The sequence below is a fragment of the Solea senegalensis genome, linkage group LG12, assembly GCF_019176455.1.
Source record: "Solea senegalensis isolate Sse05_10M linkage group LG12, IFAPA_SoseM_1, whole genome shotgun sequence".
NCBI lineage: Eukaryota > Metazoa > Chordata > Actinopteri > Pleuronectiformes > Soleidae > Solea > Solea senegalensis.
This window is the reverse complement of record NC_058032.1, coordinates 11517198-11545176: the sequence shown is the minus strand read 5'-3', so window position 1 is coordinate 11545176 and position 27979 is coordinate 11517198. Positions and strand designations below refer to the sequence as shown.

Here is a 27979-nt window from a genome sequence, read left to right as displayed (position 1 = left end):
GGTCAGTAGTAGGTTAAGGTTTGAGTAAATCAGTGTCATGGAAACCAGACTCTCTCTCTTTTTCTGATTAATTGGTAGATGGACTGACTGACTGATTGACCTACCTAAGAGCATTTTAAGACTCAGTCCAGTGGAGTGAAAACCACAAAACTAGATTCTTTGAATTTTTTTTAAAACAGCTCATTTAAGCTCACACCATTTAGGGCTGTCTATAAAAAAAGTAAACAATCCGGACAATCATATATTCATTCTTTATTCAACAAGTACAACAGACATCAATTGCACCAAATATAGTCAAAAGTTAAAGACACAGAGCTGAACGACGATCCCTGCCCAAATCCTTTTGCACATTCACAGACGACACGTTTCCACGTAGGCTCTTCATATCTCGTGTTTCATTCACCATGTAAACATTTACAGACAACAATATAAAAAAAACACAATTTACCAAAGCTTAAAAGTGGAAAAAAAGTTTAAAGGTGAGTTTAAAAAAAAAATTAAAAATGTACAAATTAATCTATACAGTTCTTTCTTTATTTATCATTCCGAAGTGGCATTCACATGTGGATGTGCTGCCCTGTAAATGAAACAGAGCCACATCTGCTCCTTCATACAAAGACACAGTTTTACAGTTAATATATGATTTGAACATTTACAACATGATATAAAATGGAGATTTTTTTTAGGTTAAATGTTTTAATGTTTGATTTCCTGTAGAGTCTGACAACTAAGATACCAACTCTAATGTATCTTAAAGTAAATAGAAGATTAGACGTCACCAGTGTTACCTCACATCACTATAAGAAATATGTGTAAAGAGTAGGTGATATAACATTGAGTTGAGCCTGTTATACATGGGCATAATGAGTAATATGAATAAAGGGATTTATTTTAGGGTTTACAGTAAATACACACAATCCTGCACGTAAAATATTTATCTCACATGAATTGACAGAAATCATTTTCACTTCCCGAACAAATCTGGTTCAGTGACGCCTATCTCAGATAAAAGATACCGAGGCGTGAAGTTTAGGTGAACTTTAGGAAAACAGTGTTACATACTCGATAGGAAGAATTGAAAAATGACTGGTGTTAGTTTGACGCGGGGTCAGTCTGCGCCGGCGCTGGGTTCCACTGCACAACAACCTGCTGAAGATGTGGACAAGGGCGGACAGAGACAAGGGAAACAAAGACGTGATTTTAAAAACAAAATAACCTATAATTATGACATTTGACTTCCTCTGGCTGCTGGTATCGATTCATAGTTGTATTTAATCTCAGTTAATTGCTGGTAATGATTTAATATTTTCACATTTGTGCTTGTTTATGGTCTGAAACAGTTTATTTCTACAGTAAAATGTTATTAATTAATGCACAAGATTGGTTTCTAATTTGCTGTTGGTCTGTAGTGTGGCTATATGAGCCTGGAGAGTTTTCTCAAGACGCATTCATTTTCACACAATCAACCAGATCAAAACATAGCTGCAGTGTTTGCATTTTACTTATAATGCTATAATGATATAATACTGATTTTCACTTCTTTGAACATTAGCGCATAATGTCTGGAACCACTACGCTTGTTTAAACAAACAGACAAAAATATGTATTTATTTGAAAATGTATGCCAAAAGAAATCTAATAATTGAAAGGTTTATGCTGTGCACTGTAAAATTATATATACCTGCACATTGAATGCTTATGTGTTCAATGAGAATATAGAATACAATGTAAAGTTGTTATTTAACTATTAAACTAAATGATGATTTATTTAAGGAATCTGAGATAGTACTTAAATCCTACAATACATACTAAAATACAATACAATACGTACCTAAAATAAATACTTGTACTACACTTCCTACACCCACTGCTGCAGCTGCTAATGCTATTACTACTACAATAATAATAATAATAATAATGTATTACCTGAGAGTGAGTGGATTTCAGTGCTAAACGTGCAGTAGTACTCAGGAAGATGAGAAGCACTGCCACACACAGGGAGGATGTGAACAATAAACCTTCAACACATATTAGCTGGTCCTAAAGTGACGGAAAGTGAAATGGGAAGAGTTATTCCTGTGTCAAGAAAATGTCTTTTAAAACAAAGGTGTGCGCTTTAACTCACCATTCTGACATAGGCCCAGTCATGCTCCATTTTTTGGGTTTTGATGTAGGCAAAAAAGGCAAAGCATGCTATCCTGTACCCAACCGATACTATGGTTCCGATGAGAGAAACCACATACATGGCCAAACACACAGTCACCTGCAGAGGAGGAAAACCCCCTCCCAAAAAAGGTGATAAATACAACTGAAAAAAATATGACTAGAACATAAAATCATAGACATGCTTACCATCTTCTTGGAGGGATGGATCTCAGTGTAGATGGAAAGATTTCCACACAGAACAAACTAGAAAGAAAAAACAAATCAACACACACACATTTTTCTTCTGCCAAAACACATTGAACAAAGCTCATTAAAACACAAGTGGAAAGTTTAAAATCATTTGGTAAATGTCACACACGGTTAATGTATACAGTATATCCCTGAATGTTAGGGGTAAGTAAATGAAATGAATTAAGAGGAATAAAAAAACAAACACCTTTTTGATTTTAGTGTCATTTGAATAGCAGTTGTGTTTGTGAAGACTAGTCATGTTTGTTAGTTTGTCAAAATTAAGCCATGTGGTGAGTTTTAGAGAGACTGGTGGATGCAGATTAAAGTTTTTTTTTCACTACTTTCTCCAACCACTGTATGATTTCTCATAAAAAAGGGGTTTTTGCCAAATAATCTATAGTGTTTTATATTGCATATATTAAATGTGCAAATTGTAATTACTCATTAGTGTTATGTACCAGAGCTCCCTGCCAGAAGGGTATGTAGAGCTGACTGGAGGTTTCCACAGTCTCACTGACCAGCTGAAGTCCCATCAGCAGCTCTGCAAAGCCGAAAATCATAATGGCAATCTGGGAAGGGGAAGAAGAAGAAGAAGAATGACCTGACAACTCAGAGTGACATTTATGGATATTGCTGTTTCTATATATTACTCACAAAAAAAGAAGCACAGATTATTCCACATGCATTGTTTAATGTCTCACCCCAAGACTTCTGGGCTCTTTCTGGACAAAGCGATGCAGGGGCTTGCTGGACATCACAACCGTGTTGTTGGTCTCCTGATTCTCATCAAGTCCTGTTGTTCTCTGTTTGGCTGTTGGCTCAGCGCCCTCCATTTCCAGTCTGGAAAGGACAAAAACCCAGATGAGTGCTCCCCCCTCAAGTGATTATAGGATAAAAGAGACAGAACAGCTGTGGTGAATGAAGAATGAAACTCCAGATAGGTCGAACTGCTAAAGATGCAAAAAGAAAACAGCAAAAACATTAAGTGACCCACCTTGTTTTAGGTCTTCGTGCAGAGAAGGACAGTGGAAGATAACGGGAAAACAATGTTGAGGGTGGAAAGAGGAAGTCAAGAAATCTGAGACTTTCTCTTCTGTTTTTCATTTAGGGGAGGAGCTGAATACTTTGGGGAGTCACAGAGGGAGTCAGTTCAACATGCAGTACAATGTCCACTCAGTCACTACATCAAAATAAAATCCCACTGAGATCTACTGGGAAGACAGCTTTCATGTGGGCAGTATAAAAACTAAATGTGGTCAGAACCATCTCTGCAGAAATAAAGGGGAAAAAAAAGACATTTGAACTAGTTTTAAAGTTGCAGTGTGCAACTTTTCACGATTGTTACTGATGTCTTTGTGAACAGGACTTTATTGAGACTTTATTTTGTTAATGCATCTTTATCTGAAAACAGATTCTGTCAAGCAATACTTGCAGGACAGCTGTCCAGCTTTCTTGGTGCAATGACATACTTCCTGTGTGCAGCGCAGAAATGTCCCCAGGTGACATGAGAACAACGCCGTGCTTCACTAATGGATCTTAATATAAACGGACATTTATTTATCTTTAAGTGAGTTAATATGAACCAAATCCTGTATGAATTGTAAGACAAATCTACAAAACTTTACACTTTATAAACCTTTTCCACAACATAAAGCATTTGCAGGCTGTTCATTATTATAACTTAAATTGCGAATGAACTCAATGGCAGTACCAGTGATGGATATTCAATTTAGCACGTTTCTGTATTTTCTGATTACATATCATGGTCATGATGACTTAATAAACAAAATTTCAGACATTCAGCTCCTTTCAAAGTCTAGACTTTTAAACTTGAAGACAAAAACCTTTTCTGATGGTCTGGTGTGGAAGTAAATCTATTTCTCTCATTGTGTTGAATAATCATGTCTTGAAACTGATCCAATTCAAATGCAAAAAGTGTTTCGAAAAAAGAATATTTTGAGTTTTGACCTCTCATGTGGAACAATAAGGACTTCATTAGTGGGATATATAGGACCAAAGAACTTGTTAAAAGCTAAATTAATTATGGCTTCATTAAAAGAAATTTAATACGTTTGTTCTGGGATTGGCACCAGTGGCCCCACGACACTGTGGTGGATAAAGTGGCAGATGAACGAATGAATATCTTTGTTGTGAATCAGTTTATTAATATATCTGATGAATGCATGATAATCAATGCCATTGCATTTTCCTCAAAAAAGATCTAAAATCCATCACTATTTCAAATACTGTGGTCTTTATCATAGTCCTCTTTGATATTTTAATTCAGTTTCCATATAAATAAGGTCTCTACATTTGAATGTACACACAGTGGGTGTACCCTAACATGCAGTCATTACATAATAACACACAATACATTTCCGGTTTGTGAATGAGTGTAAGACTAGACAGACTAAAAACATTACTCCATCTTTACAGTTATTAAAAATACCATTAGAAATAAAAAAATATATCATATGACAATATTTAAATATAAAAGCAGCACATAGGAAGTCTTGTGAGTGTAGCCATGTTTGGTGACACTGTGACTCCACACTGGCTCAGGAGGATGAGACGTTGTCGACCTGCAGCACAACACATCAAAAATGTCATGTAATGTAATTGTGAATCATTCCAAATTTGTCAAACTGCGTAATCTGTACGACACTCCTTACTGTGCAGGCAGATGATGAGTCAGACAGAAGGTGGCGCTCTAAAAGGTACACTGCTCTTTGCCTCATCTCTCCTTCACTATTGTACTGAATGGCTTCCAACAGGGGAACTCCATTGAGCCTCACAAACTCGTCTACCACCTGAAGGGAAAGAGGATCAAGTGACATCCTGCTAAAGAAAAGGCTACAAGTGAAGTTTGCTAAGGTAAAGTATGAAGCCTTGTTTACCTGCGGCCCACTAACAACCAACATGAAGAGGACCTCTAGACTCAGGGTCACCATTTCTTGGTCAGCCATTTTGAGTGTTGAACAGAGTGTAGACAGGAGACCGAGGTGGACCATCTGGACAGAGAGCTCCTTTTTCTTGTGGGCAACATTTGCTAGAATCCTGAGGATCTGATTAATAGACAGCGAGACAGAGGACAGGTATTGCAGGTGTGCGAGAGGAATATTGCTCTAAGAAATATCGGCCTGATAAATGTAATCATTACCTTTCACATAAGTTACATCAAGGAAAACAATATTTTGATATTAAGCAGATTAAAACAAGAGTCTGAATAAGATGATATACATATACAGAATTAGTAATAACTTATTAAGACATGCAGAGTACTCTATGTGGACAGGATATGTCTCAATCCAATTATAATGTGCTACAGGGAGTATTCATGGCAGTTGACATAATGTGGACCATAATAAAAAGAATGTCTGAATGTCCTGTTAATCTTCTTGTCCTGTGAGGCTGTGCTTTCATAATGGTACAGCTCGGTTTGGAACGGTAGAGCCCTGGGTCAGGCTTGCGTTTGACTGAGAACACAACAGGGTGTCGGCTGTGCCTGATGGCGGCGTCAGCAAGATATAAAGCGCGACGTTGCACCGCTGAGATGACATTAAACGCAACACAGCAACAATGACAACACTGGAGGACATCAAGCAGCTTGTTCTTTTTCCTGCTTGTTTGTGGTTGTTTGTCATGAAGACATCAAGCTCTGTGTGAGAATAGACGGCGGGTATTGAAGAAACATCTTGGGTGGCACAAGTCTAGCTCACCCTGTATCGTTATTTTGGTACTATTCCCAATGGAGATACAAAAAAACGTACCACTCGATGGAAACACGGCTTAAATGACAATGACTTGTTTGCACTGACCATTGTATTGATGCCTTGAGAGAAAAGCAGAAGCTGCATCAGTCCAGGGACCAAGTTAAAAGTGAGCAGAGCAGAGCAGAACTCCCCGGAGTGAGCTGGATGGGAAAAGCATTGGAACAAATCATATTAGATGCAATCGTCCACAATACACACGTTAATCATTGAGCGGCTTAAAGTTGGGCACTGAAGGAAACTCTCCCTACAAATTCATACAAACATTAAAGTTGCAAGATAGATTGTAGCCACCAAACACATTCAGCTATACAATAAATAGTTTTGTTTACAAACTGAGCATTGTATCATTAATGATCAAGTTCAGTCGAACCTGTGAGGTTGTTGAGCACCCAGGCACTCTCTCTGGCCAAGGCTGGCTGGGTGTGAAGGTAAGCCTGAAGAAATGCACACAGGGCAACCACAAGTCGGACGTCGCCTACTTGGCTGCTCAGGCTGTTGACTGGACAGAAGGACAGAAGGTTCCCCACACAACGCAGCAGGGGACAGACAAGCTGTGGAGGGACAACATTCATAATGTAGGGAACAAGCGAAACAGACCACACAACTTTATACTTGGTCCTTGTGGGGAACTTATTATTGGAGCTAAGGAAAAAAAGCCATGTCTAACTATTATCTGTGTCTCTGCAAAAAAAACATCCACACAATACTCATATTAAATAATAAAATACTTAATTAAAGTGAAAATAATCAGTATAAATAAAAACTGTTCACATGTGATTTGAAAAACAAGAGTGATAAAAACAAAAACCAACCAACTCCATCCCTTCTTTGCTTCCTTCAGCACCACCTAGAGATGATAACAGTGAACTGCACTGTAACAAGGCACCCTGAGCCAACAGTTCTCTGCCGTCCTTACTGCAACCAGTAAAATAACAACAACATAATAATTATTATAATCCGTCACTGTTTGTGATGTAATGACACAATGGCTGCGTCGACTGTAAGTCACTACACGTCTCACCTGCACGCCAGGTAGTGCAGACACCATGCACACTCTATAGCAGGTGCCAGGCCAAACTTTGGGTCAGGAGTCAGAACTGATAGCAGTTGTGAAGGTAAACAGGAGGTCAGGACAGTCCTGGAGACAGAGAAGAAGATCACAACAGAGCTGACCAAAAAAGTCTGTTTTTTACAAAAAAATGACGGCAGTCAGCATGAACACATGATTCGCTATTAATTTAGGGCTGAACATATGCACTCGTAATATTTTACATAGCGTTTGGCTTTGAATTCTCCTCTGTATTGAATTAGATCACATAATCTACACAACAAGGTCACCAGTTCCTAACCCTATGTTCTCCCCATATGTGTGCGTGTGGGTTCTGTGCCTTCCTCTCACAGTCCAAAAACATGCAGATTGGTGGTGATTAGGTTAACTGGACATTCTAAATTAAGTTTGTTTTTAAAAATATGACCATTACCATTACCAAAGTTGACACTGTTTTACTGCAGGCTTATTTTATTTCTTTTGAATTAAAATGATCATATCATTCTGAAAGTCAAGAGAGTAACTCTCTTTGCTTTCAATCAAGATACACTTCGAATTGTTAACATGGTCTTAAAGCTATTTTGAACCACAAAACAATAGAATTTTTCGATATAACACTTCATAATTAAGAAAACATTTTTTGACAGCCTCATAAAAGATTCTCGTTTAAAAAAAAATCAGTAATCTATAGAATCCGGTGTACATACGGGATTATTTTCTCTGCTGCATCTTTGGCCTGGAGAAGCTGAGAGAGGGTGAACCCCACTGCTTCCACCACTGCAAGATTATGCCTCTGGTTCTGGACACACACAAAACATCAGCAGTTCAACAAACACAAAGTGGAGAGATGGCGTGATTTCTTTTTTCTATTGCAGCTTGGGTGTTATTCAATTGTCAGGTTACCTCCATACAACTGGCCAGAGCTGGTATAATTCCCTGGGCCAGAAGTTTCTCCTTCACAACATCACTGTCTGGAATTAAATTACCCAGTGTGTAGAGACACAGCTCCTGCGAACACACAGACATGTACATCACAAATAGAGTAATATAATTTAGAGTGATTGTATTATACACTGATATTGAGTGGCCACTAACAGTGAACTTGGTGCTCTGTCCAGAGAGGTAGGTGAGCAGGTAGGGGGTGGCAGGCAGACACGCTGGGGCCACATTGGTGTGGATGGAGTGAGACAGCTCATGAAGGCACCGGACAGCATGAAGACGGCATTGAGTATTAGAGCCAGTAAGGAGACTGACCAACAGATGCATACTATTCTCCTGCCTGGAGGGGAGACGGGCAAATGTGACAAAAAACAACCTCCCAACAAAACTCATTAATCGTGTTGACAGCACTATACTTGATGAAGGTGAGTTGTGCTGATGGGTCACGGAGAGCTTTACTCAGATCCTTCAGGTGCGTCTCCCGCTCAGAGCCGCTCTGTTGAAGTTTGTACAACAAGCTGACCACGTCCTGAGGAATTAAGCAACAGGTTCAAGTGTCAACATCCTGCATTTAGTGAACATTCCAACATTTCAACATTTTTCCTCGTGTTTATGCTCACCTGTTCTCCTGAGGTAGTTTCCATGGTGACCTCCTCATCTTCATTCAACAGGAGTCTCTTGCTCACCAGCTGTTTGTCTCTGCGTGCCTGTCTCAGAGCTGTAGCAATAAACAAATATTTTGTTCTGCTTCAGTAATACCAAAGCAGCTTATACTTAACTGCTAAATGTGGCCCAAACCATCAACAAAATGTACAAAGCTGCTATTATTATTGAATATGTTGAAAATATGTGCAACTTATATAAGAAGTTCTGGGATTTTAGCTTTCTAAATGCTTTGCTCCTTTATTAAATTAAAGTGAATGTCCTTGCATTGTGGACAAAACAAGACATTTGTGGACATTTTCATTTCATTATTCCCATCCCTAATATACAGGAAATTCTCTGAGGAAAAGAGACTTGGTGATTAAACAGGTCCAGCTTCAGATGATTATCATGGATCCATTATTACTGAACAGACCTAACGTTTGACATATTTCTAAATGGAAAGAAAATCAAGTCGACAACACAGCTGTCTACAGAGGTCCATGGAACACATGATGCAAAACAATCCTAAAGCAAAAACAACTACAAACTACACACAAGCATGTGGTAAACGCACAGCAACGGACCTTTTTCTTGCTCCCGTCTCTTCAGACGCAGCTCCTCTGAGCTTTTGCTGCTCTGTCCAACATTTTTGTAACGGACTCTGTTCAATCTCCACATGTCTTCCTCCTAAACACTTGTTTCATGGATGTTTACGTTTAAACTTGTGTCATGGTGGAGATTATGGTTATCCTTCTTCTTCTTCGCCAGTGTGTCGTTTAACAGCCACTACAGCGACCTCTAGCGGACACTCATGGAAGATACTTCACATCGAATGTGTCTGTCTCGCATTTCATCAAATAAAATTACTTTCTTTGTAGATATTATATTCATGGAATATCGTTCAAAGTTAAATATACACATTAAATGTCAGGTCTGTAATATCAAGGATTATTGGCAGAAATTGTGTACTACTACTACAAATGTTTGTATCAGTGTGAAATCACTAGCCTTAGAATAAGTCCTTAACCCAAACCACTTCCATGTGAACGCAGCCGACGTCGAGTACGTATCCCACTAATGCTGGTTGACGCATGGTCCACATAATACCAAGGATCAAGGATTGTGTTGGAAACAGTTTCCCGCCATCTTGTGGTCGGAGTGTAAACTACATTCGGTTCAGCAGAGCCCATAGATTTTGGCCGCCAATTTCGGGAAAATTGCCCAAATTTGAGAAAGGTTTTACTAAGATAAAAATACGTATCAGTTTATTGGTTGCTACTACTGCTAATTTATCAGACTAGACTACATGTGACGAAAATTATGGAAGTTATTTGCAAATGTATGTTTGTAATGTAATGGCTGTATATGAATAATACTGTATTTAGGTGCAATGTCATATAAATTCGAATTCCTGTGCATATATTTCAAATGCATTTATACATTTAGCCCTGAATACATTTCTTTAGTCATTGTAAGATTCAAAGTGAAAACATGTACAATGAAATTCTTTATTTGCTGTTCCACAATGAAGGCCATGTACAAGTAGCAGTATAAAAGATAGATACATAATAACAGCACTGTGTAAAAATATAATAAAAAATATATAGCTATGCAGAAATAGAGACCATGTACAACATTGTACATATGCCTAATGTCACTAATTTGCATCATAGCTACATTTATATTTATTGAATGTGCTATATTCAAATTAACAATCTCCACTTCCACTTGACAACAAAACCCACACATTATTAATTTTGCTCAAATTTCAGAACAACAGTGAAGTCCAGGAGTCATGCAAACCTCTCACATGATTTAATAAACCTCTCTGTGACATAAAATACAAATTATGATAATTTTTGTTCACATTAACAACATCTCAGGATTACAAAAACTATGTTTAATTTGTCTAAAAGCACTACTTACAGCGCAAATAATTCAAACATAAAAAAAAAAAACGTGCTTATCAAAAACATGGAATTTTCACCAATACCTAAATAGGCTATTAAAACAATATCCATATCATTTTGTAACAATAAAAGTTTTTTTTTGTCTTTTAGATCCATTTCTAGACAGCAGTCAGTCATTCACTGTACAAATCTGACATGTGCTTTGTGTCCTGATGTCAAAAAAACCCAGAAGTCCAAGGCCAGTTTACTTGTGTATTAACTATTAAGTTGTGAAGTGTTAAAAAAATAAATACTTTTTGGAACCTCAGCACTGTGGGTAGCAACTAAAGGGTGAAGCAAAATACAATGTAGTCCATTGATTGATTCGATGGAGTGTTGACACTTCTGTGTAGCGGCGTCAGTGTGCAGTGCTGATGGGTTACACTGTGTCACACTGGGGAAATGTTGCACTCTTTAGCTGTTTACGAAGCGGACACCTCAATTGCCATTTGTTCTACGTCCCACAGTGGAAAGATGAGCCACATCGGGCTTTGCCTTTGCCTCTGGGTTCACGATAAAGAGAACTGGTTTAGTTTAGACAATTATGGATAAAATTCATTAGATGGCACATTCCGTGAAACTTTGCAACCCCTTCTATATATTGTAAACATAAAACAAATAAAAAAAGTAAAAAAAAATTAAAAAAATAATCCAGAATCCACAGAAACACAGATTGAGGGATGATTCTAACCATTAAAATATGATTAGAAATAAGGACGTGTTAACTTCCCTCCGCTGTGACGTCATACCTCTTCATGGCTCTTGGAGGATTTCTTCTTCTGCGAAGAATGATGGCAAATGAGTGAATGATGCTTGATCACATGACACTGAAACAATGAAGATACACCACAGTCCTGTGATACCTTTTTATGCAAGCTTTGTGTTTCTGTGCCGTCTTGGATGGAATCAGTTGGCAGTTCCGGGACCTCGGTTGATATCAACGTGTTTTTCTCTGAGACAACAACAAATGGAAAAAAGTGAAGAGAAAATTGCTCACACAGGAAATTGGATTTTTACCATGATTGTTGTGATTTGTCTATTTACTTTTCTTCTTCTCTGTTGGAGGACTTGGTGTCTCGGGGTTGGGTGGAGGTACTGGATCTGCGTCAACTTGAGTTTCGTTAATTGAAGACGCCCTTTTCTTTTTCTTCACTTTATTCATTTGCTCTTTCTGTTCCTCTGTTTCATCTTCAGTGATTTGCTCTGATGCATTATGATTGTCTTTGTCTCCCTTTTTCTTTTCTTTGACTGTTTTCTCTAAATCTTCCTCGCCGTTAGCAGCCTCCTTTTTCTTCTTCTTCTTCACCGTTTTTTCTTTGGCGGTCTGCTCTGAAATGTCCGTCTCTAGCTTCTCCTCACTCCCCATGGTCTTCTTCTTCTTTACTTTCTTATTATCCTCTCTCCGATCTATGTTGTCTTTTTCTTCTCCAGCTACCAGCTCTGTATTCTCCTCTGGTCTCTTTTTCTTCTTCTTCTTCTTCACCTGTTTTTCTTCTGCTATCTGCTCTGAAATGTCCGTCTCTAGCTTCTCCTCAGTCCCCACGGTCTTCTTCTTCTTTACTTTCTTTTTATCCTCTCCCTGATCTGTGTTGTCTTTTTCTTCTCCAGTTACCAGCTCTGTATTTTCCTCTGCTATCTTTTTCATCTTCTTCTTAATGTTTGGTTCAGCTGTCTGCTCTGAAGTCTCGACAACATCTCTTTCCTCCTTTTTCTTCTTGTGTTTCTTTGCTTGTACTATCGTCTCTGAGGTGTCCTCATTACCAGCATCTGTGTTTTTGTTTGCCTCCATCACTTCCTCTTCCTTCTCATTCTTTTTTTTCTTTTCCTCTGTTCCTTTTGTTCTCTTCTCCATCACAGGTTTACCAACACACACTTCAGGCTTTTCTTTCTCTTTACTCTCACTTTCTTTTCCATCTTCACCAGTCTCTCCTGCATTTCCTTCCACCTTGTCTTCAGGCTTCTTTTTCTTCTTCTTAAGCTCAGATGCGGCCTCATTGCTTTTTGGAAGAGACAGAGGAGAGACAGAGGTTGTCGTTGGTTTGTTTTCCTCTTGGTTCATGAAGACAGACGGGGTCACAGTGAACAAAGTCTTTTTGGCGCGGCTCTTCTTGTGTTCAATGTTTTCTGTTGGTGTCTTTGTCGTAGCTTTATTTTCCTCCACCTTTTCATTCTTCTCAACCGTCCCGTCACCCTGTTGTATGGGAGGGTTGGTTTTCGCTGAAGACTTAGCTCGAGATTTCCTAACTTGCTTTTTCACTGGTTGTGGTGTAGAGGAATCCAGAGCGTTGATGGTCTCCATCTTGGTAATGTCGGCCTCTGTGGACAAGGTAAACAAGGTGAGCACTTTGAACAAACACTGCTATGTGGCGCTAAAGTTTAAAAGAAAACATCAACGATGACCACAAAGCTACAATACACAGCTCTGAGTGAAATAACAGCTCTACCCCTGAGGGTGGTGTCTGCAGCTGTGCCTGTCTACTCTGCTATTTACTCCATTTTCCATTTTGATGAGATTAAAGTTGAATTAACAAATGCATTTTGAAATAAAAAAGCACATCATAATGTTGTGGTGTATTCCGTTTGAACAAACACACACCTGTGAATTGCAGTGCCATTTTCTTCCATTTCTCGATGTCCAGGCTGCTGTCAGAGTCTGATTCGTCCCCGGTCTGTGTCTTTGATTTCTTTGCCTTGGAGTCATTTTCTGCAGATTTTACGTCCTTTTTCCTTTTTGCTGACACAGACTAAAAAAACAACAACAAAAAATGTGTCTGCTTAACAAAATTAAAGAGCTGATATGATTTTTTTTTTTCTTCTTTTTTTAAAAAAAAAATAACTCACCTTCTTTTTCTGTGACTCTGTTTGTTTCCCCAGTTTATCCTTTTTTCTCTTTGTCGTGGCTGGACATAAAAGAGTAGAAAAACACACGCATGTATTTAAATGTCTTACCAATCGTGCTGAAGAAGCATAAACAGTCCTTGCATAATGTACTTTTTTTAAATCTCTTTGGGACAAATATGGGTCCACAGCTTACACAAGATATAAAGAAAAGTTAAAAATGGATGTTAACGTGATCTGATTATTAATTATTAGGCTATAAATAAATATTTAACTTTTACTTCTGCACATTTAGAGCCAGTTTGGGTGAAATGAGCAGCTGCACCTTTAGTCAGACTCTTCGCTGTTTTTGGTGACCTGGAGTGCTTGGTTGAGTCCGACGGCTTTTTGTTTTTCTCGTCACTGTTAGGAACAAAAAACATACAAACATACACTTGGAATAAATCTGTCAAACAGTCAAAGATGTAAAGTTAAGGCAGATGGATCTGGAAAAGGATTGATGAATCATACTCACTTTAACCATGAGCTGTATATGTCCAGTAATGACACATTACTACTGATCGTGTCCCCCTGAAGACAATTAAAAAACCATTGAAGACAGTTTATTATGTACAGATTTCAACAGATTTACTTTAATATCGTTCAACCCTGATCCTAATACCAAGATCATATGTTTTCTTCTGGAAAAAGACGCGCTGACATCAGCAAACACATTCAGGTCTCTCATTCTGTGTGGGGACACCAGTGGACACACAATTCTTCTCTGCATTATCGTGAGCCCTGATGAGGTTCTTAATATTGCGTATCATTTGGCTGCAGCCAAGACGTGCACATGGGGAGTGATGGGACATAGGATTTACTGTATTTTACTGTGCAATGCGATAAAAAGCACCAACAAACACTTTGTTCAGTTTGTTTTCATAATTGAGATTATCTTGAATGGGGGAAATCAATAATATTCACATGAGTAACTTGCAGCCAAGCTTGCTATCATACAGTTCTGGTGATATATACCAGTGTTTGCCAACCCTGGTCCTCATGGAACACTCCCCTGCATGTTTCAGATGTTGCCCTGCTCCAACACACCTGATTCAAATGGTCAGCTCGTCACCAAGCTCTGCAGACGCCTGATAACGAGCTGTTCATCTGAATCAGGTGTGTACCAGGGTTGGGAAACGCTGATATACGCACACCTACATGTATGTGTGTACTAATTTTTGTTCCTTTTTCCAATCCCTTCTAGCAGACTTTTTCAGCAACAGCAGTCACATGGACCAGCGCCTGGTCCTTACTTGTTGTTAGGTTAAAGGGTATTGGTTTGTGCATGCATGCATGCATTTATGTGTGTGTGTGTGTTGACCTGTGGGCTGTGTCTCTCCAGCTCATCTGCAGCTGAAGTGAAACCATGCTCCTTCAAGTAGCGGTGGACGATCGGGATCAGCTCGTGCTTCAATGCGTTCTTGGACATCTCCTGCAAAGGTGGAAATACACACACAAATGAACAATAGTCACGAATATGACTATTTACACACTTCAAGTAGCCACATATTTCTCAAAGGCAACCCAATGTTGCACTCTGAACAGAAGAAGTTCACTTTAACCATGAGCTGCATCTGTCCAGTAATGACTCATTACTGATTGTGTCCCCCAGATTTATTTTAATGTGGTTCATCCTGATATCAAAAGCATATGTTTTCCTCTGGAAAAAGACCTGAATGAGTCTGACAGCTAACTCATTCAGGTCTCATGTGAAGGGACACCAGTGGACACACACTTCTTCACTGCATCATTGTGAGCCACAGCTTGTTTGGCTTGCAAATTTATAGGGATGGGACAATACATGGGATTGACTGTATTTTATGTGCAATGCGATTTTAAAAAAACCCCACCAACAAACAGACTGTAGATCGTTTGCAGAGATCATTTTGAACGAGGGAAATCCATACAATACACACAAGTCACTTTTAGAACACGCCTACGTGTGTTCTCATTTTTCTCTTTTAGAATAAACACTGACTTTTTCAGCAACAGTAGTCACGTGGAGTGTGTGTTGTGCGGTGTGTGTTGACCTGTGGGCTGTGTCTCTCCAGCTCATCTGCAGCTGAAGTGAAACCATGCTCCTTCAAGTAGCGGTGGATGATCGGGATCAGCTCGTGCTTCGATGCGTTCACGGACATGTCCTACACGGGTGGGAATAGACACAACAACGAACAAAAGTAACGAATGCGACTATTTACACACTTAAAGTAGCCACATATTTCTCAAAGGCGGTGCAAGCCCGACCCAACTACAAGCATGTTATATTGTTGCACTCGGAACTGAGGAAGTTCTTCCGCTTACCACCGCAATGCATCGTGGGAGATGCAGTTCTCCCGCAGTGCAAAACCCGCGTTACACCAAATCAGATTTGACTTGATTGATTCCATGGTAACAACATCAATAAGGGTCAGATGCAGATAGTTGACAAGTACAACATATGAATAGAATAAGCAATGAAACGTAAAAAGTAAACATTTGAAATAGATATTTACTTAATGTACAATGTAAACATTTCATAATGAAAAGTGCAGTGATTATTGCACCATAGATTTATACTGACACACTTGGGGGAAAACAGGAAAAAAAAGGCAGTGAGCATGTTGCAGTTTAGTGTCAGTGTGTGGTATCTGTTATACTGTAAATGGACATACACGTACACATACACATTTTTTGCCCCATTTAAGCAGAATGTTACATTGACCAAACATTTATACCAACTGACAAAGAGCTCTTCACCCTCCATCTCTTTATTTACTACCTGCTTCTGCTGGTAACTTTCATCTGACTCGCATATAAAAATGTGACATGACTCCTACACAGTCTTTCACAACTTTGTCTGTTTTCTGCGTATTCAACGCAACTCACCATGAGGTACTAATAATTATAAGATAGCCACTAAAGGGCAGAAAAAAACTGAAATAAATAACTCAACTACAACCCCAAAACAAAAAGAAAACAAAACACAGTAGAGCAGTATACTACAGGAACTCAGCATTAATTAATTTGCTCAGTAGTTCTAATGTTTTAATATTTTTTCAAAGTGTGATCTCTTTCACTACTTTGTTACTGGATTAAGTAATAATATCAAAGTAATGTGTTACTGCCCGACACTATAAGAACTCACCACTCCTTAAACTGTAAATTACACAAAAAAACTGTAGCTGCCATTTCAACATTGCATTTTTTCTCATCATATCTCCCCATTTTTGACCAGGAATGCCAAACACATTTTTTTGGATAAAAGCACAGCCTCAGGGCAGTATATGGGTCTTGGCAAATAGGCTGCCAGGGAGTAGTTCTGAGAAAGGGAGATCTATTGGTGAGACCCTGGGTCAAACTAGAGGAGAGTATTGGGTAAGTAGACGGTCAGCATGCACCAAGTGACTGAAAGAGCCCCATTCATGAGGCAAAACCAGGAAAACAGTGTCTACTCCAAATGTAAAGTCAGTGCTCAGTGGGTCTCAACAAGCCTGATTTCCATCTTACACAAAAGTTCAGCGTAGGGAACTGTTTATGGGGCTGACTCAGCTGCCCATTTTCACATTGATGGGACAGACCACCAGAATTTTATGGAAGAAAAAGTATTTGTAAAATAGGAAATGCTATATTTCCTCTAAACACCACAATGAATTGAATTTGGCATGTGCTAAATAGCAGTTAAGAGAGTGAGGTAAAGTTACTGGCAATTGAGAGGTCCTAATAACTGAACATCCTTAAAGAAAAAAAACCCTGGGTATTTCCCTTGGCTTTGGTGACATGTTGTAGTAACACTGAGTGGGATATTTGTACATGGCGCGCCTGTAAATGGCAGCCTGTTTGACAGGAAATAAATCCACCCTACATTCCTCATATTTAGCTGCTCACATCTGTGCTCACTCGGCAGGTAATTATCTACCACTACAGCTTTGTTATTGTTGGAACTTTAACGTATCACTAGGTGTGACTGCTGGCACATTTTTGCAGATGTTAAAGTGATTAAACGCTCTATTAAATTGTCATTAAAAAAAAAAAAATTGAAGCAAGACAAAAAAAAAGTCCAACAGCATCGGCCCTTGAGAGCTGTCGGCCAAATCCAGTCGAGCCAAATCAAACACAGGTACAGTCTGATGCTGAGCCCAGTGCTGGAGTTCTAAACTGTCGCCTTACCTGTGAGGTCCCACCTGATAAGACATGATATGTGTAACTGCCACAACGAGAGGGAGGAGGTATTTACATTTCATTTACAGATTATTTAAGTGCAAAAACCCCCAGATTTCAATCTTCATGTGATTCACTTTCAAGTTATCTGCAGATGACCTGCATCATTCTGCTTATTTTGGCTTTAAACTTACTTAACAGTTATATTCAAGGACACATATAAACTGATACTAAAGTGCAGCAAATGTCATACTTTAAGACATTTACTTAATATTTACGTAATATTATAAGAAGTGACTTCAACTTCGACCAAAGTCATTTTCTGGGAAGATACTTAAGTATCCCTTTTAGGTGCTTTATACAAGACTGTTCATTTTCATACCTTCATTCTTCACATCTACATGTGCTCACTCAGATAAACACAAGCTCTGTTAACAGATCATGCTCTCATAGATGCAAATATGTTTATACCATATGTACATTTTTTGTGAAATCTGTTTAGAGCAGTAGGTACCAAAAAATTAAGCGGAAAACCAATAAAAATGTATTTTGGATGAACATATAGACATAAACTAATATCTCAGGAACTAAGAACCATAAACAAAGTACCTGTAAGTGTCACCACAGCCTTCTCGCCAATTCCCCTGACGAGTAATTTAGGGCAAACGAGAAAAACTAAAAAAATCCATTCGGCTTGTTGACTTTGTCCCAGAATGAGGGGCTTTTTTTAAGGACTCTGCACTGGCAACAGTTGTAGTTGGAGACATCATTTGGTTTTACCTCCAGCCGTATACATACAGTACATCTGTCCAATTAAATGTAGGTCATTAAAGGTCAAAGATTACGGTAACCATGACCTCACAACACACTGACAACAACACATCAAGTAATGACAGAACAGACCTTCATAACGTTCTTCATGATCATTTGAATTTGGTGATATGTGGTGGTAGTTTCTTATTATCAAACTTAAAGGTCATAAAGTGACCCTAAAAGCAATTTTTTCCAATCCTGTTAAATGTAACTGAATCAAGGGAAAAAAATTAACAATTTTGCCCTTAAATGACCCCTGATTTCATTAAATAATGTTGAAAATGAGTTACCAGATAAAAAGAGCAGACTCTGATACAAAGGTAGCTTTGTGCATAACAGGTTGACAAGCTGAATGTTTGGGTTTTGGCTCAGGTTTGCAATACAGGAAGAAAGAAAACCGCCATCAAGTCTTACTCAGATTAGAAAATTGGGGTAAGAGGGGGAGAAATGAGCAGCTTTACTGGCAGGGCTGCGTTGATTAGAAAGGGGGTAGTGTTCGTGGTGAAGGGGCGCTGTCGTATTCAGTAACAGGGCCCCTTCCTTTAGCCAAAATCAACAACTGGTGCCAACCGACACAGAACAGTGTCAGCAGTAGCAGAGGCAGCGGCCTGGGTCTCTGCTTCGCTTTCATATCATTATTACATTTCATGGTGTCTCAAAGTGATGTCAAACTGAGAAGATGTTGTCAAACTGTACTTCTCTGTGGGAGCTGATGTGAGGAGAAGTGAAAACGGGATGTTGATGAGCAACACACCACTCGAGGCTTTCAAGGTAAAAATGCACCCAATTCTGAGACTAGTATCTAATTTTTATGATTGATTTATTTCAGTCTGAAAATCCCAATGATTTATGCGTATCCCATTGATACCAATGAAAATGGCCTCCAAACATTCATCATGTAGGAGCATGTAAGAGCAGGAGAGAGGAATCAAAGAGGTGAAGAGATGAATGTGGCAGTGGAAGAGTCTGAGAATGTGTGCACATTTGAGTCAAAGATTACTCAAGGGTCCATTAAAGGTGAGTGCTTCAATTCTAAACATACCCGACCATACTCCACCACTGAGTGTGTTTGTGTTGTGCCACTTTTGCAGTTGGACAGCTGCGGTTTACAAGACGTGCTGATAAGTTAACATATCGTAACAGCTCAAAAACTGAGCGAAGTTATGAGTTGAAAATACCCTCCAGAAATGAAATGTAGTGTTTGTTTAATATTGGCGGTTTCTTGTAAGGCAAGTGTTTCCATAAATACTGCCAATAAACCTTTCAACCATCTACAATTTCTTGGTAAATGGTTGAATTTCTTTACATTGGCAAATGATGGTTCAGAACAGGGTTAGCAAATGTGCGATGTGCTCTGTGGTATCTACCTATCGACATCTTCCAGGTTTCAGAGTTGCCACATGCTTATGCTAATATTTGTTCGTATGAGTCGATGTGTGTGTGTGTTGTGGTCTTAACAGTGAGCGGAACTGCTGCCAAACAAATGAGTCACGTGTCATAATTTACTTGAAGTTACTGGCAAAACACACACACACACACACACACACACACACACACACACCCTTTCATTTAGACAAGCTAAATAAAGCATTATCCCTAACCTCAGCCATATCCAGTCAATGCCTAACTGTAACCTTAACCTAACCACAATTCAAATCTTTGACCTTCCTCACAAATGTGGTTCTGTCTCATTGGGACCACATTTTGGTCTCCATGAGCACTGCTGGTCCAGAAAGGGTCCTAAAAGGGTAACAAATACAAGTACGCAAACACACTTGCATGTGCCAACACATTACGGTTGCGCAACTACTCTCAGTTCTTTTGGTGGCATTTCTGTGAACAGCTTCCTCCTTGCGCTCCATCTCGGAAAAAAACGTATAAATAAACAGGACGGTGTAAAACTTCAGAAGCACCTGAATATTTTTTTCTTCTTGCCTTCACTTTCGTGGCCTGACCTGCTGTAAACTCAGAGGCTTTGCTCCATAGATGCCTGTGCTGCAGCTGCAAACATCCCCAGCCACAGCTTCATGCTCTTTACGGGAGGTTCAAACTTCCTTTGGCTGCCCGGCGAACTCCGTGCCAACATGTGGCAATATCAACATTTCAAGGTGTGATGTTTTACCTTCGACCAATCTCCTATTTATGAGCTGGTCAAGTTTTACCTCGATGACCTGGAACCACTAAACAATTTTAGCTTTCAAACTGTAAAACGCTTTGGAAACTTCCCAGAATGAATAAACAGAAAAATGAAAATATGGGGCACAATCAAATCAGTATTTTATATATGGAATAATATCAGTCTTAAGCATGCCCAACTAACTGGCATTGGAAATGAATATTTACATGGAATACAACAATTTTGTCCCACTTCCATTTGAGTACATGCATTTTCCCATGTCCTATGTTTTTCTTTCTTCCACAGTTGTACTTAGTGCAAATCTTCACAGACCTTCAATGAATCCCGGTCAAATCTGCTGTATTAAAATTCTGAGGAGCCGTAGTTGAGGCTGAGCATTGCTGCTGCTCTCTGTTGACCCTGTGTATGATTTGGGAAGTGGGTCTGTGACATCTCAGTCATAGTTGGAGATGTTATCAGAGACCGGGAAGTCTGCTTGGTCTCTCTCCTCTGGTCTGCAGTGCCCATAAAACAGCAGGAAAAAGAATAGCATGCTTGTGAGGGCAGTTGAGTAGAGTGGGGAACAGTGTTTGTGATTGTTCAGGGCCCCACTGCAGCCCAGAGACTCAAGTCTCCCCCATGCGCGAGGGTGTTTTTGTGGCGTCTCTGTCAGCCACAGCTCAACCAGGTCAAATGGGAATACAGTTCTCTCTTGCTTTTTGAATAATTTGCAAAGTTAGCAACATGAATTGGCTGCTTTTGTGTTAAGTGTTGCCCTTTAACCTTATATTTTCCTTAAATTTGAAAATGTACAACAGAACTGCATTCATCATAACAAGTATTTTGTTGGATCATATCTATCATCAGCAAAAATGTCAGCACTTACTAACATGAGGTGGAAAGTCATTGTTAACACCTGGATGTAGTGTAACATTTCTGTGAGTTTCTGGGTGGCTGTGGGGGGTGTGATGTTATTTTTAGTGAGGCAGTGAGGCAAATGGGTGGAGTTAATGGGACCACTAGGGGTGAAAAGCTTTCCAAGGAGACTGAAACAGTTTTGAGAGTAAGGATGGAGGTGTAGTGCTCTTTAAGGTCTAGGATTATCTAAACTGAACTGAGGATATTTTCATTAAAATCTCCACTTCACAATGCTTTTATAATATTATACAAGCTAGTTTGACTGCTGTAGGGTGTGACCATGGCAACGACAGCTTTGACTGGTTTCTCCATGATGAGCCTGCTCAGCCTCGGGTACCTGACCTGGGATTTGATGAGTCCTAACCAGGTGGAAAATGAGCCAGACCAAACTTTTGGAGACAGGTCTCCTACTCCACAGCCTCCTCACATCATTTTTATCCTGACAGATGATCAAGGGTTCAATGACATTGGCTATCACAGCTCTGACATCAAGACACCAGTCCTGGATAAACTGGCTGCAGACGGAGTAAAGCTGGAGAACTATTACATCCAACCTATCTGCACCCCATCCCGAAGTCAACTCATCACTGGCAGGTAAAGTGACTGTCTTCTGATCTGAAGATCTTTTTGAAGCACCAACATTTATTTTTGTAAGCTATAAACCTATGTAAATGGATTAAGGATGTGCGGAGCCAAAATATATCATGGTGGGATGTTTCTCAGAATGTCAAAATAGATGATGCATAAATTAAACAACCTCAATTGTGTCATATGTTCTCTTATATATTTATTTTCTGTCAAAAGCAAATAAACAGGAAGACTAATTTTGCCTTTAGAGCTGCAAACCTGCAAGACCTCATATTTACATATATTTTTGTTTTTCCAAAAATATTTTCACACTGGAATAAACAAGATTCTGCTGAGAAGTTAAATTCTGTTCTTTGAATACAAGATATAAAGACTAAATATTTCTCACACATCTGGACAGTGATGGTGGTATTTAAGGTATGGGGTAAGGTATCAAGCACATGAAAAACAAAGGCAGACTTATGCAGCCTCTCCTCCAAGTCTACAACAACATTGTTAACTAAACAGTAACAACATTCATCTCATTTATTTCCTCTACTACCCTCTTACCTTATCTGGATTATTGATCTCACATTTGGTCACCTGACCTGTTTTCTCAACCGTTTATTCTACAGGTACCAAATTCATACTGGCTTGCAGCACTCCATTATCCGGCCACGCCAGCCGAACTGCCTGCCCTTTGACCAGGTCACCCTCCCCCAGCGGCTGCAGGAGCTGGGCTACTCCACTCACATGGTTGGCAAGTGGCACCTGGGATTTTATAAGAAGGAGTGTTTGCCCACTCGCCGTGGCTTTGACACGTACTTTGGCTCCTTAACGGGCAGTGTGAATTACTACACCTACGACTCTTGTGACGGCCCCGGGCTGTGCGGCTTTGATCTCCATGAGGGGGAGTCTGTTGCATGGAGCCAGAGAGGAAAATACTCTACACATTTGTACACGCAGAGAGTTCGCAAGATCTTGGCAACCCATGATCCTCAGTCCCAGCCGCTGTTCATCTTCCTCTCTTTCCAGGCTGTTCACACTCCACTGCAGTCTCCACAGGAGTACGTTTACCCTTACCGCGAGCTGGGAAACGTGGCACGCAGGAAGTATGCTGCCATGGTCTCAGTTGTAGATGAGGCAGTTAGGAATATAACATATGCTCTTCGCAAGTATGGTTATTACCAGAACAGTGTCATTATCTTTTCTACTGACAACGGTGGCCAGCCATTGTCTGGTGGCAGTAACTGGCCTCTCAGGGGACGTAAAGGCACCTATTGGGAAGGTGGCGTCCGGGGTCTGGGGTTTGTCCACAGTCCTCTACTGAGGAGGAAGAGGAGGGTGAGTAAAGCCTTGGTACATATTACTGACTGGTACCCCACGCTGGTGGGTCTAGCAGGTGGCAATGAGTCATTGACTGAAGGTGTAGATGGATATAATGTTTGGCAAGCCATCAGTGAGGGTAAAGAGTCGCCTAGATTAGAGATCCTTCATAACATTGACCCGCTGTATAACCATGCACACTGTGGCTCGCTGCAGAAAGGATATGGGATTTGGAATACAGCCGTTCAGGCCTCCATACGAGCTGGAGACTGGAAACTTCTGACAGGAAACCCTGGTTATGGAGACTGGATCCCAGCACCAATTCTTCCAGGATTTCCCAATGGTTGGTGGAACCTAGAGCGCCACACTCAGCCCCGGAAATCTGTGTTTCTTTTCAACATCTCTGGAGATCCCTACGAGCGTGTTGACCTTTCCGAGCAGAGGCCAGATGTTGTCAAAGAACTTCTAGCCAGGCTGGTGTACTACAACCGCACTGCAGTGCCAGTAAGGTATCCATCAGAAGACCCTCGGGCTGACCCTCACCTAAATGGAGGTGCCTGGGTCCCCTGGGTGGGAGATGAGGAGGAGGACACTTTGGACAGTTTTTACCAGAAGAAGAACAAAGATTGGAAGACGAAGCTTAAGCTGTCCAAAAGCAGGTCATTTATCAGGAGACTCAACGCTAGGATGATGTCCAACAGGATATAGAGTGGGCATGACTGAAAACGATTCACTTCAGAAAGACAATGTTCAGATGTTTGAATTTTCACAGGATACTTGAGTTATGCAAGCTCCAGTTGCTGTTAATGAGTTTCAGATGAAGTTCAGTCTCTACAGAAGTGACTGATTAAACAAATCCAAATCTGTTTTGTAAAAATGTAACGATGACAATTCTCCCAAGAAAAGAGTTGTTTTATTGTAAAGATGTTTCTGTAGTCTACATGTTGACAAAGTGAGAAGAACAAATCCTTCAATCAATCAATCAATCAATCAATCAATCAATCAACAATATTATAAATGGCAACTACCTCTATATTACCAGAAAGTCAGAATAAGCTAACTTTAGTTGCTGTTGTAGACAGATAGATAGATAGATAGATAGATTCTTCATAATTGAATGACTAACTGAAAGGTCACATCCTAAAAAATGTGATTAGGACAAATAATAAATAATTAAATGAATTATTTTATTCTTATGCCACATTTCAAAATTGTTTTTTGAACAACGTGAAATCATTTTTCTATGAGTTAATGCTTTTTCATCTGTACTGAATCTTGTGGTGTGTGTTGTTGTTCACCGTTGTAGGCTGATGTCTGACTGATGTGTGTGACTAAATGATTATTGCAGTGGAGATTTATTAGTCAGTAAGAAACACAGCGACTGCCTGAGGAAGCCTGATCACCACACAAAGGCCAACACATGTGCGGGTGCTCAGATCAGTGCTACACACAAATGTGAGCAGGAAAACACCGCATCACTCTGAAACTAGTAGAGTTAGTTTTTTTGAGTCACTTTCCTCCATGTAGAACGAACGTACCAGAGCGGAATTCCACCAAGTGTCCTAGGAGGAGTCATTATTAGCTCCACATATTTATAAATTGTTTTGATATGCTATTTTGGGGGGGGAGGTTTGTTTTCAAATAAAAACAGAGCATGTGATAAGCTGAACAGATATGCAATCTATAGCAAACAGAAATGCTACTAAGTTCTCTGACCATGATGAATTCTGCCATGTTGGATTAAAAGTGGGCAGCGATGGTCGTGTGCTACAATAATTGTTTTGTTAACCAATGTATTGCAGCGACTCATGTGTTTGTATGATGTCACTTCATGTTTTTGTTATTGTTGTTGGGAAGAGGAATAAAAAACTCAAAGCAAACGCCAGAATGGTCTCGGTGTTTAAAACATGTTGAAACCTGCTGCAACTGTAGGATTGTGTTAGTTATGATGCAATTAATATATTTCAACAGAGAACAGTGACAGAATATTGAGCTACAATCACTTGGTTACTACAGCAAAGTGTGCAGTGAAAAAAAAAAGTGAAGTGAGCCACCTCAACTAATTTCCTGTCTTTCGACTCCTCCTAACTGCCATCCACATACTTCCTGTCAGTGTCTGTCAAAGCCGTTCAACTGCGGTTGCACATTGATTTATATTATGAGCTGTGTTGAGTTCATAATCCCTTCTTTTAAGGTAACGATGACTGCAAATAAAGTTCTAATCCTACTTGTGATGTTAGCAGCTGCAACTCATGGTAAGATCCTCATCATCAAAGAAACCAGATTACACGTGCAAAGATCTGATTTATATGTTCTTCATCTGTCTCACATTTTATTCCAGCTCATGAGAATAAATGTGATGCGACCCAGAACACCTCACTGTGCTCTGTTTCTCCTGGAGGATCTGTGTATATACAAGTGATGACCAATGCAAGTGGCCATCAGGTATTGTGTAAGAAACAGCTTCCTCTGGGACCCATAAATGTGTTCATCCTGAAGAGGGAGAAGTTGACAATACAATATGAACCCTTTAGAGACAGGACTGAGTTCTTCATCAACAATGGGACATTCAAGATATCAAACATGGAAAGGAATGATTCAGGACATTACATCATAGAGGCTTTTGATCCAGATGGGGTCCTCGTGAGAAATGTTAAGGTTCATCTGGACGTTCAAGGCAAGTATTAAAACATTATTCACCCTGTCTGGAACTGTGAAAACACAGAAAAAACAACTTTTTTCAGACTATTTATATTTATGACTATGTTTCTTTAAATCCTGCTTCTACTACTTCACTTTATTGAGGGGTCAGTTATCACTTATTGTATACGCAATTGTTGGCTACAACAAAATCTGTGAGGAGGAGGGAATTGGTATTTTTCTTTAATTTCCCTGGTAATTAGTGGTGATTTGGAAAATGTAATGAAAGCAATGCAAAGAGTGGCAACTCCATATGTTTGTAGTGTATGTTTTGATGTTTGCACGTCATTGTCTGCAGTCTTGTATAAAGTACCTAAAAGGGATACATGAGTAAAAGTACAAGCATCTTACCAGAAAATGACTTTGCTGGAAGTTGAAGTCACTTTTTATAATATGACTAAAGCAAAAGCACTTAAGTATCAAAAGTTGTTTTCTGATATAAAATGTACTTAAGTTTTAGAAGTAAACATATGATGGCTCAGTGGTAGTGTGAGTTATCTTTCAACTGGAAGCTTGTGGGTTCACTTCCTGACTCTTCTAGTCTATATTTGCCCTTGAGCAAGACACTTAGGCCCATGTTGCAGTGTGTGAATGGGTATGAAAGATAATCAGTCTCATCAAGACTCTATATAAATACAGACCATTACCAACTCTTCTTCTTCTGATTTTATTTGGTAGTAACAAAGATAGTTAGAGGAAATGTAGTGGAGTAAAAGTACACAATTTATTTGGGAAATCCAGTGGAGTGAAAGTAAAAGTTGCTAGAAATATAAATAACAAAGTAAAGTACAGATAATGTGAATTTTGTATTCAAGTATTTGTTTCATTACACTGATTGTCTGAGAGAAACATAACACCGTTTCAGCTTTCTTTTCATTTTAAAGAAATTGTTAATCAGTGTTGTGGGCACTGTTTACGTCTTATTAAGGTTGGCCGAGACTTTTTCTTCTCATGTCTCCTCTCTCCAGAACCCATTTCTTTCCTCCTGATCTTAGTCGCTGCTGGCGTGGGCGCTCTGCTCCTACTGATCCTGCTGATTTGTGCTTGTTGCTTTGTGTGTCTGCGTAAAAAGAAGTCAGGTGAGACAAAACAGGATTGCTCATGATCAGAAGGTCAATCAATAGTGACAGTGCATCAGTCCACCCACTTTCATTCTGCTTTAATGCTTAACACTTTTATTCTATTGTGTTTTTCTTCTGTAGAATCAACTATATAACTTGGAGAAAAACATTCATTATGAAGTTGGACTCAACTGTGGACTTCAACACCAACACCAAACGGGATCATATAGGACAACGTAAGAGCTGGAAAAGACTGGAATTTCATTGTGTGCACCAAGATTTAGACCCCTCTCTCGAACCTCAAAAGATCCAGAGTTCAGATTTAATCTCAAATACATTTTTCTTATCTGATTTGTGATCTGTTTACAATGTAATCATCACTGCTGGTTGACATATACATGAGGTTATGAATCATGTTCAATTTTAGTACAAACCTACTGCTTAGTCTAAGTGGTCTAAGTGACACCAGGTAAGTACTGTACTTGCAAAGTTAGTCTTTCCAGCTGACATTAGTTTATTATTTATTGTTTATATAAAGTAATAGATCATGTGGTGTTGTGACGTAATCAGGCTGCATTTCAGTTTTACACACTCTCTCATACACAGCACAAACTCACACATACATATAGATGTATATATATATACATATATATACATACTCTAGTAGTTAAGTAACAATAGCTTACTTTATATTAACTTTCAACAGTAAATGT

At 39.4% G+C, this 27979-nt stretch overlaps 3 protein-coding genes across 8 annotated transcripts; 1 reads left to right on the top strand and 2 right to left on the bottom strand.

Moving 5' to 3' along the window:
- Nucleotides 1-239: 239 nt before the first annotated feature.
- Nucleotides 240-9804, bottom strand: tmco6 (transmembrane and coiled-coil domains 6). 2 transcript variants are annotated; one of them, XM_044040334.1, is made up of 19 exons: nt 9387-9804; nt 8778-8875; nt 8574-8686; nt 8314-8497; nt 8122-8226; nt 7926-8017; nt 7192-7308; nt 6983-7085; nt 6541-6721; nt 6216-6310; nt 5295-5462; nt 5070-5207; nt 3392-4979; nt 3099-3237; nt 2856-2966; nt 2353-2409; nt 2126-2263; nt 1927-2040; nt 240-1149 (listed from the first exon to the last, which is right to left on the bottom strand). In XM_044040334.1, the coding sequence occupies exons 1-13, from the start codon at nt 9478-9480 to the stop codon at nt 4956-4958; spliced, it is 1512 nt and encodes a 503-aa protein (XP_043896269.1). In that variant the 5' UTR covers nt 9481-9804; the 3' UTR covers nt 240-1149; nt 1927-2040; nt 2126-2263; nt 2353-2409; nt 2856-2966; nt 3099-3237; nt 3392-4955. The 2 variants fall into 2 exon arrangements, with proteins under 2 accessions (XP_043896269.1, XP_043896270.1); XM_044040335.1 differs by having other exon boundaries at nt 240-1146.
- Nucleotides 9805-10296: 492 nt separating this feature from the next.
- On the bottom strand, nt 10297-15910 carry LOC122778427 (cylicin-1-like). 3 transcript variants are annotated; one of them, XM_044040321.1, is made up of 9 exons: nt 15659-15910; nt 14950-15060; nt 14104-14159; nt 13915-13991; nt 13593-13651; nt 13348-13495; nt 11796-13067; nt 11615-11703; nt 10297-11530 (listed from the first exon to the last, which is right to left on the bottom strand). In XM_044040321.1, exons 1-9 carry the CDS (start codon nt 15764-15766, stop codon nt 11495-11497), a joined length of 1956 nt encoding a protein of 651 aa, XP_043896256.1. In that variant the 5' UTR covers nt 15767-15910; the 3' UTR covers nt 10297-11494. The 3 variants fall into 3 exon arrangements, with proteins under 3 accessions (XP_043896256.1, XP_043896257.1, XP_043896258.1); XM_044040322.1 differs by lacking the exon at nt 14950-15060; XM_044040323.1 differs by lacking the exons at nt 14104-14159; nt 14950-15060; nt 15659-15910 and adding an exon at nt 15185-15381.
- Nucleotides 15911-20621: 4711 nt separating this feature from the next.
- arsia (arylsulfatase family, member Ia) lies at nt 20622-25381 on the top strand. 3 transcript variants are annotated; one of them, XM_044040325.1, is made up of 3 exons: nt 20622-20686; nt 21001-22206; nt 22815-25381. In XM_044040325.1, exons 2-3 carry the CDS (start codon nt 21893-21895, stop codon nt 24211-24213), a joined length of 1713 nt encoding a protein of 570 aa, XP_043896260.1. In that variant the 5' UTR covers nt 20622-20686; nt 21001-21892; the 3' UTR covers nt 24214-25381. The 3 variants fall into 3 exon arrangements, with proteins under 3 accessions (XP_043896260.1, XP_043896262.1, XP_043896261.1); XM_044040327.1 differs by having other exon boundaries at nt 20668-20686; nt 21884-22206; XM_044040326.1 differs by lacking the exon at nt 20622-20686 and having other exon boundaries at nt 20700-22206.
- The last annotated feature ends 2598 nt before the right edge of the window (nt 25382-27979 follow it).

What these genes read in the sequence shown, in the direction of transcription:
- tmco6 (XM_044040334.1), bottom strand. Translation starts at nt 9,480, where the DNA reads ATGTGGAGATTGAACAGAGTCCGTTACAAAAATGTTGGACAGAGCAGC. An exon ending in GAGACGGGAGCAAGAAAAAG is followed by an intron (nt 8,876 to 9,386) that starts GTCCGTTGCTGT and finishes TTATTGCTACAG; the next exon opens with CTCTGAGACAGGCACGCAGA. An exon ending in GGTGCTCAACAACCTCACAG is followed by an intron (nt 6,311 to 6,540) that starts GTTCGACTGAAC and finishes TTTCCCATCCAG; the next exon opens with CTCACTCCGGGGAGTTCTGC.
- LOC122778427 (XM_044040321.1), bottom strand. Translation starts at nt 15,766, where the DNA reads ATGTCCGTGAACGCATCGAAGCACGAGCTGATCCCGATCATCCACCGC. An exon ending in TCCAACAGAGAAGAAGAAAA is followed by an intron (nt 11,704 to 11,795) that starts GTAAATAGACAA and finishes TTGTTGTCTCAG; the next exon opens with AGAAAAACACGTTGATATCA. An exon ending in CACAAAGCTTGCATAAAAAG is followed by an intron (nt 11,531 to 11,614) that starts GTATCACAGGAC and finishes CATTCTTCGCAG; the next exon opens with AAGAAGAAATCCTCCAAGAG.
- arsia (XM_044040325.1), top strand. Translation starts at nt 21,893, where the DNA reads ATGGCAACGACAGCTTTGACTGGTTTCTCCATGATGAGCCTGCTCAGC. An exon ending in AGTCAACTCATCACTGGCAG is followed by an intron (nt 22,207 to 22,814) that starts GTAAAGTGACTG and finishes TTTATTCTACAG; the next exon opens with GTACCAAATTCATACTGGCT.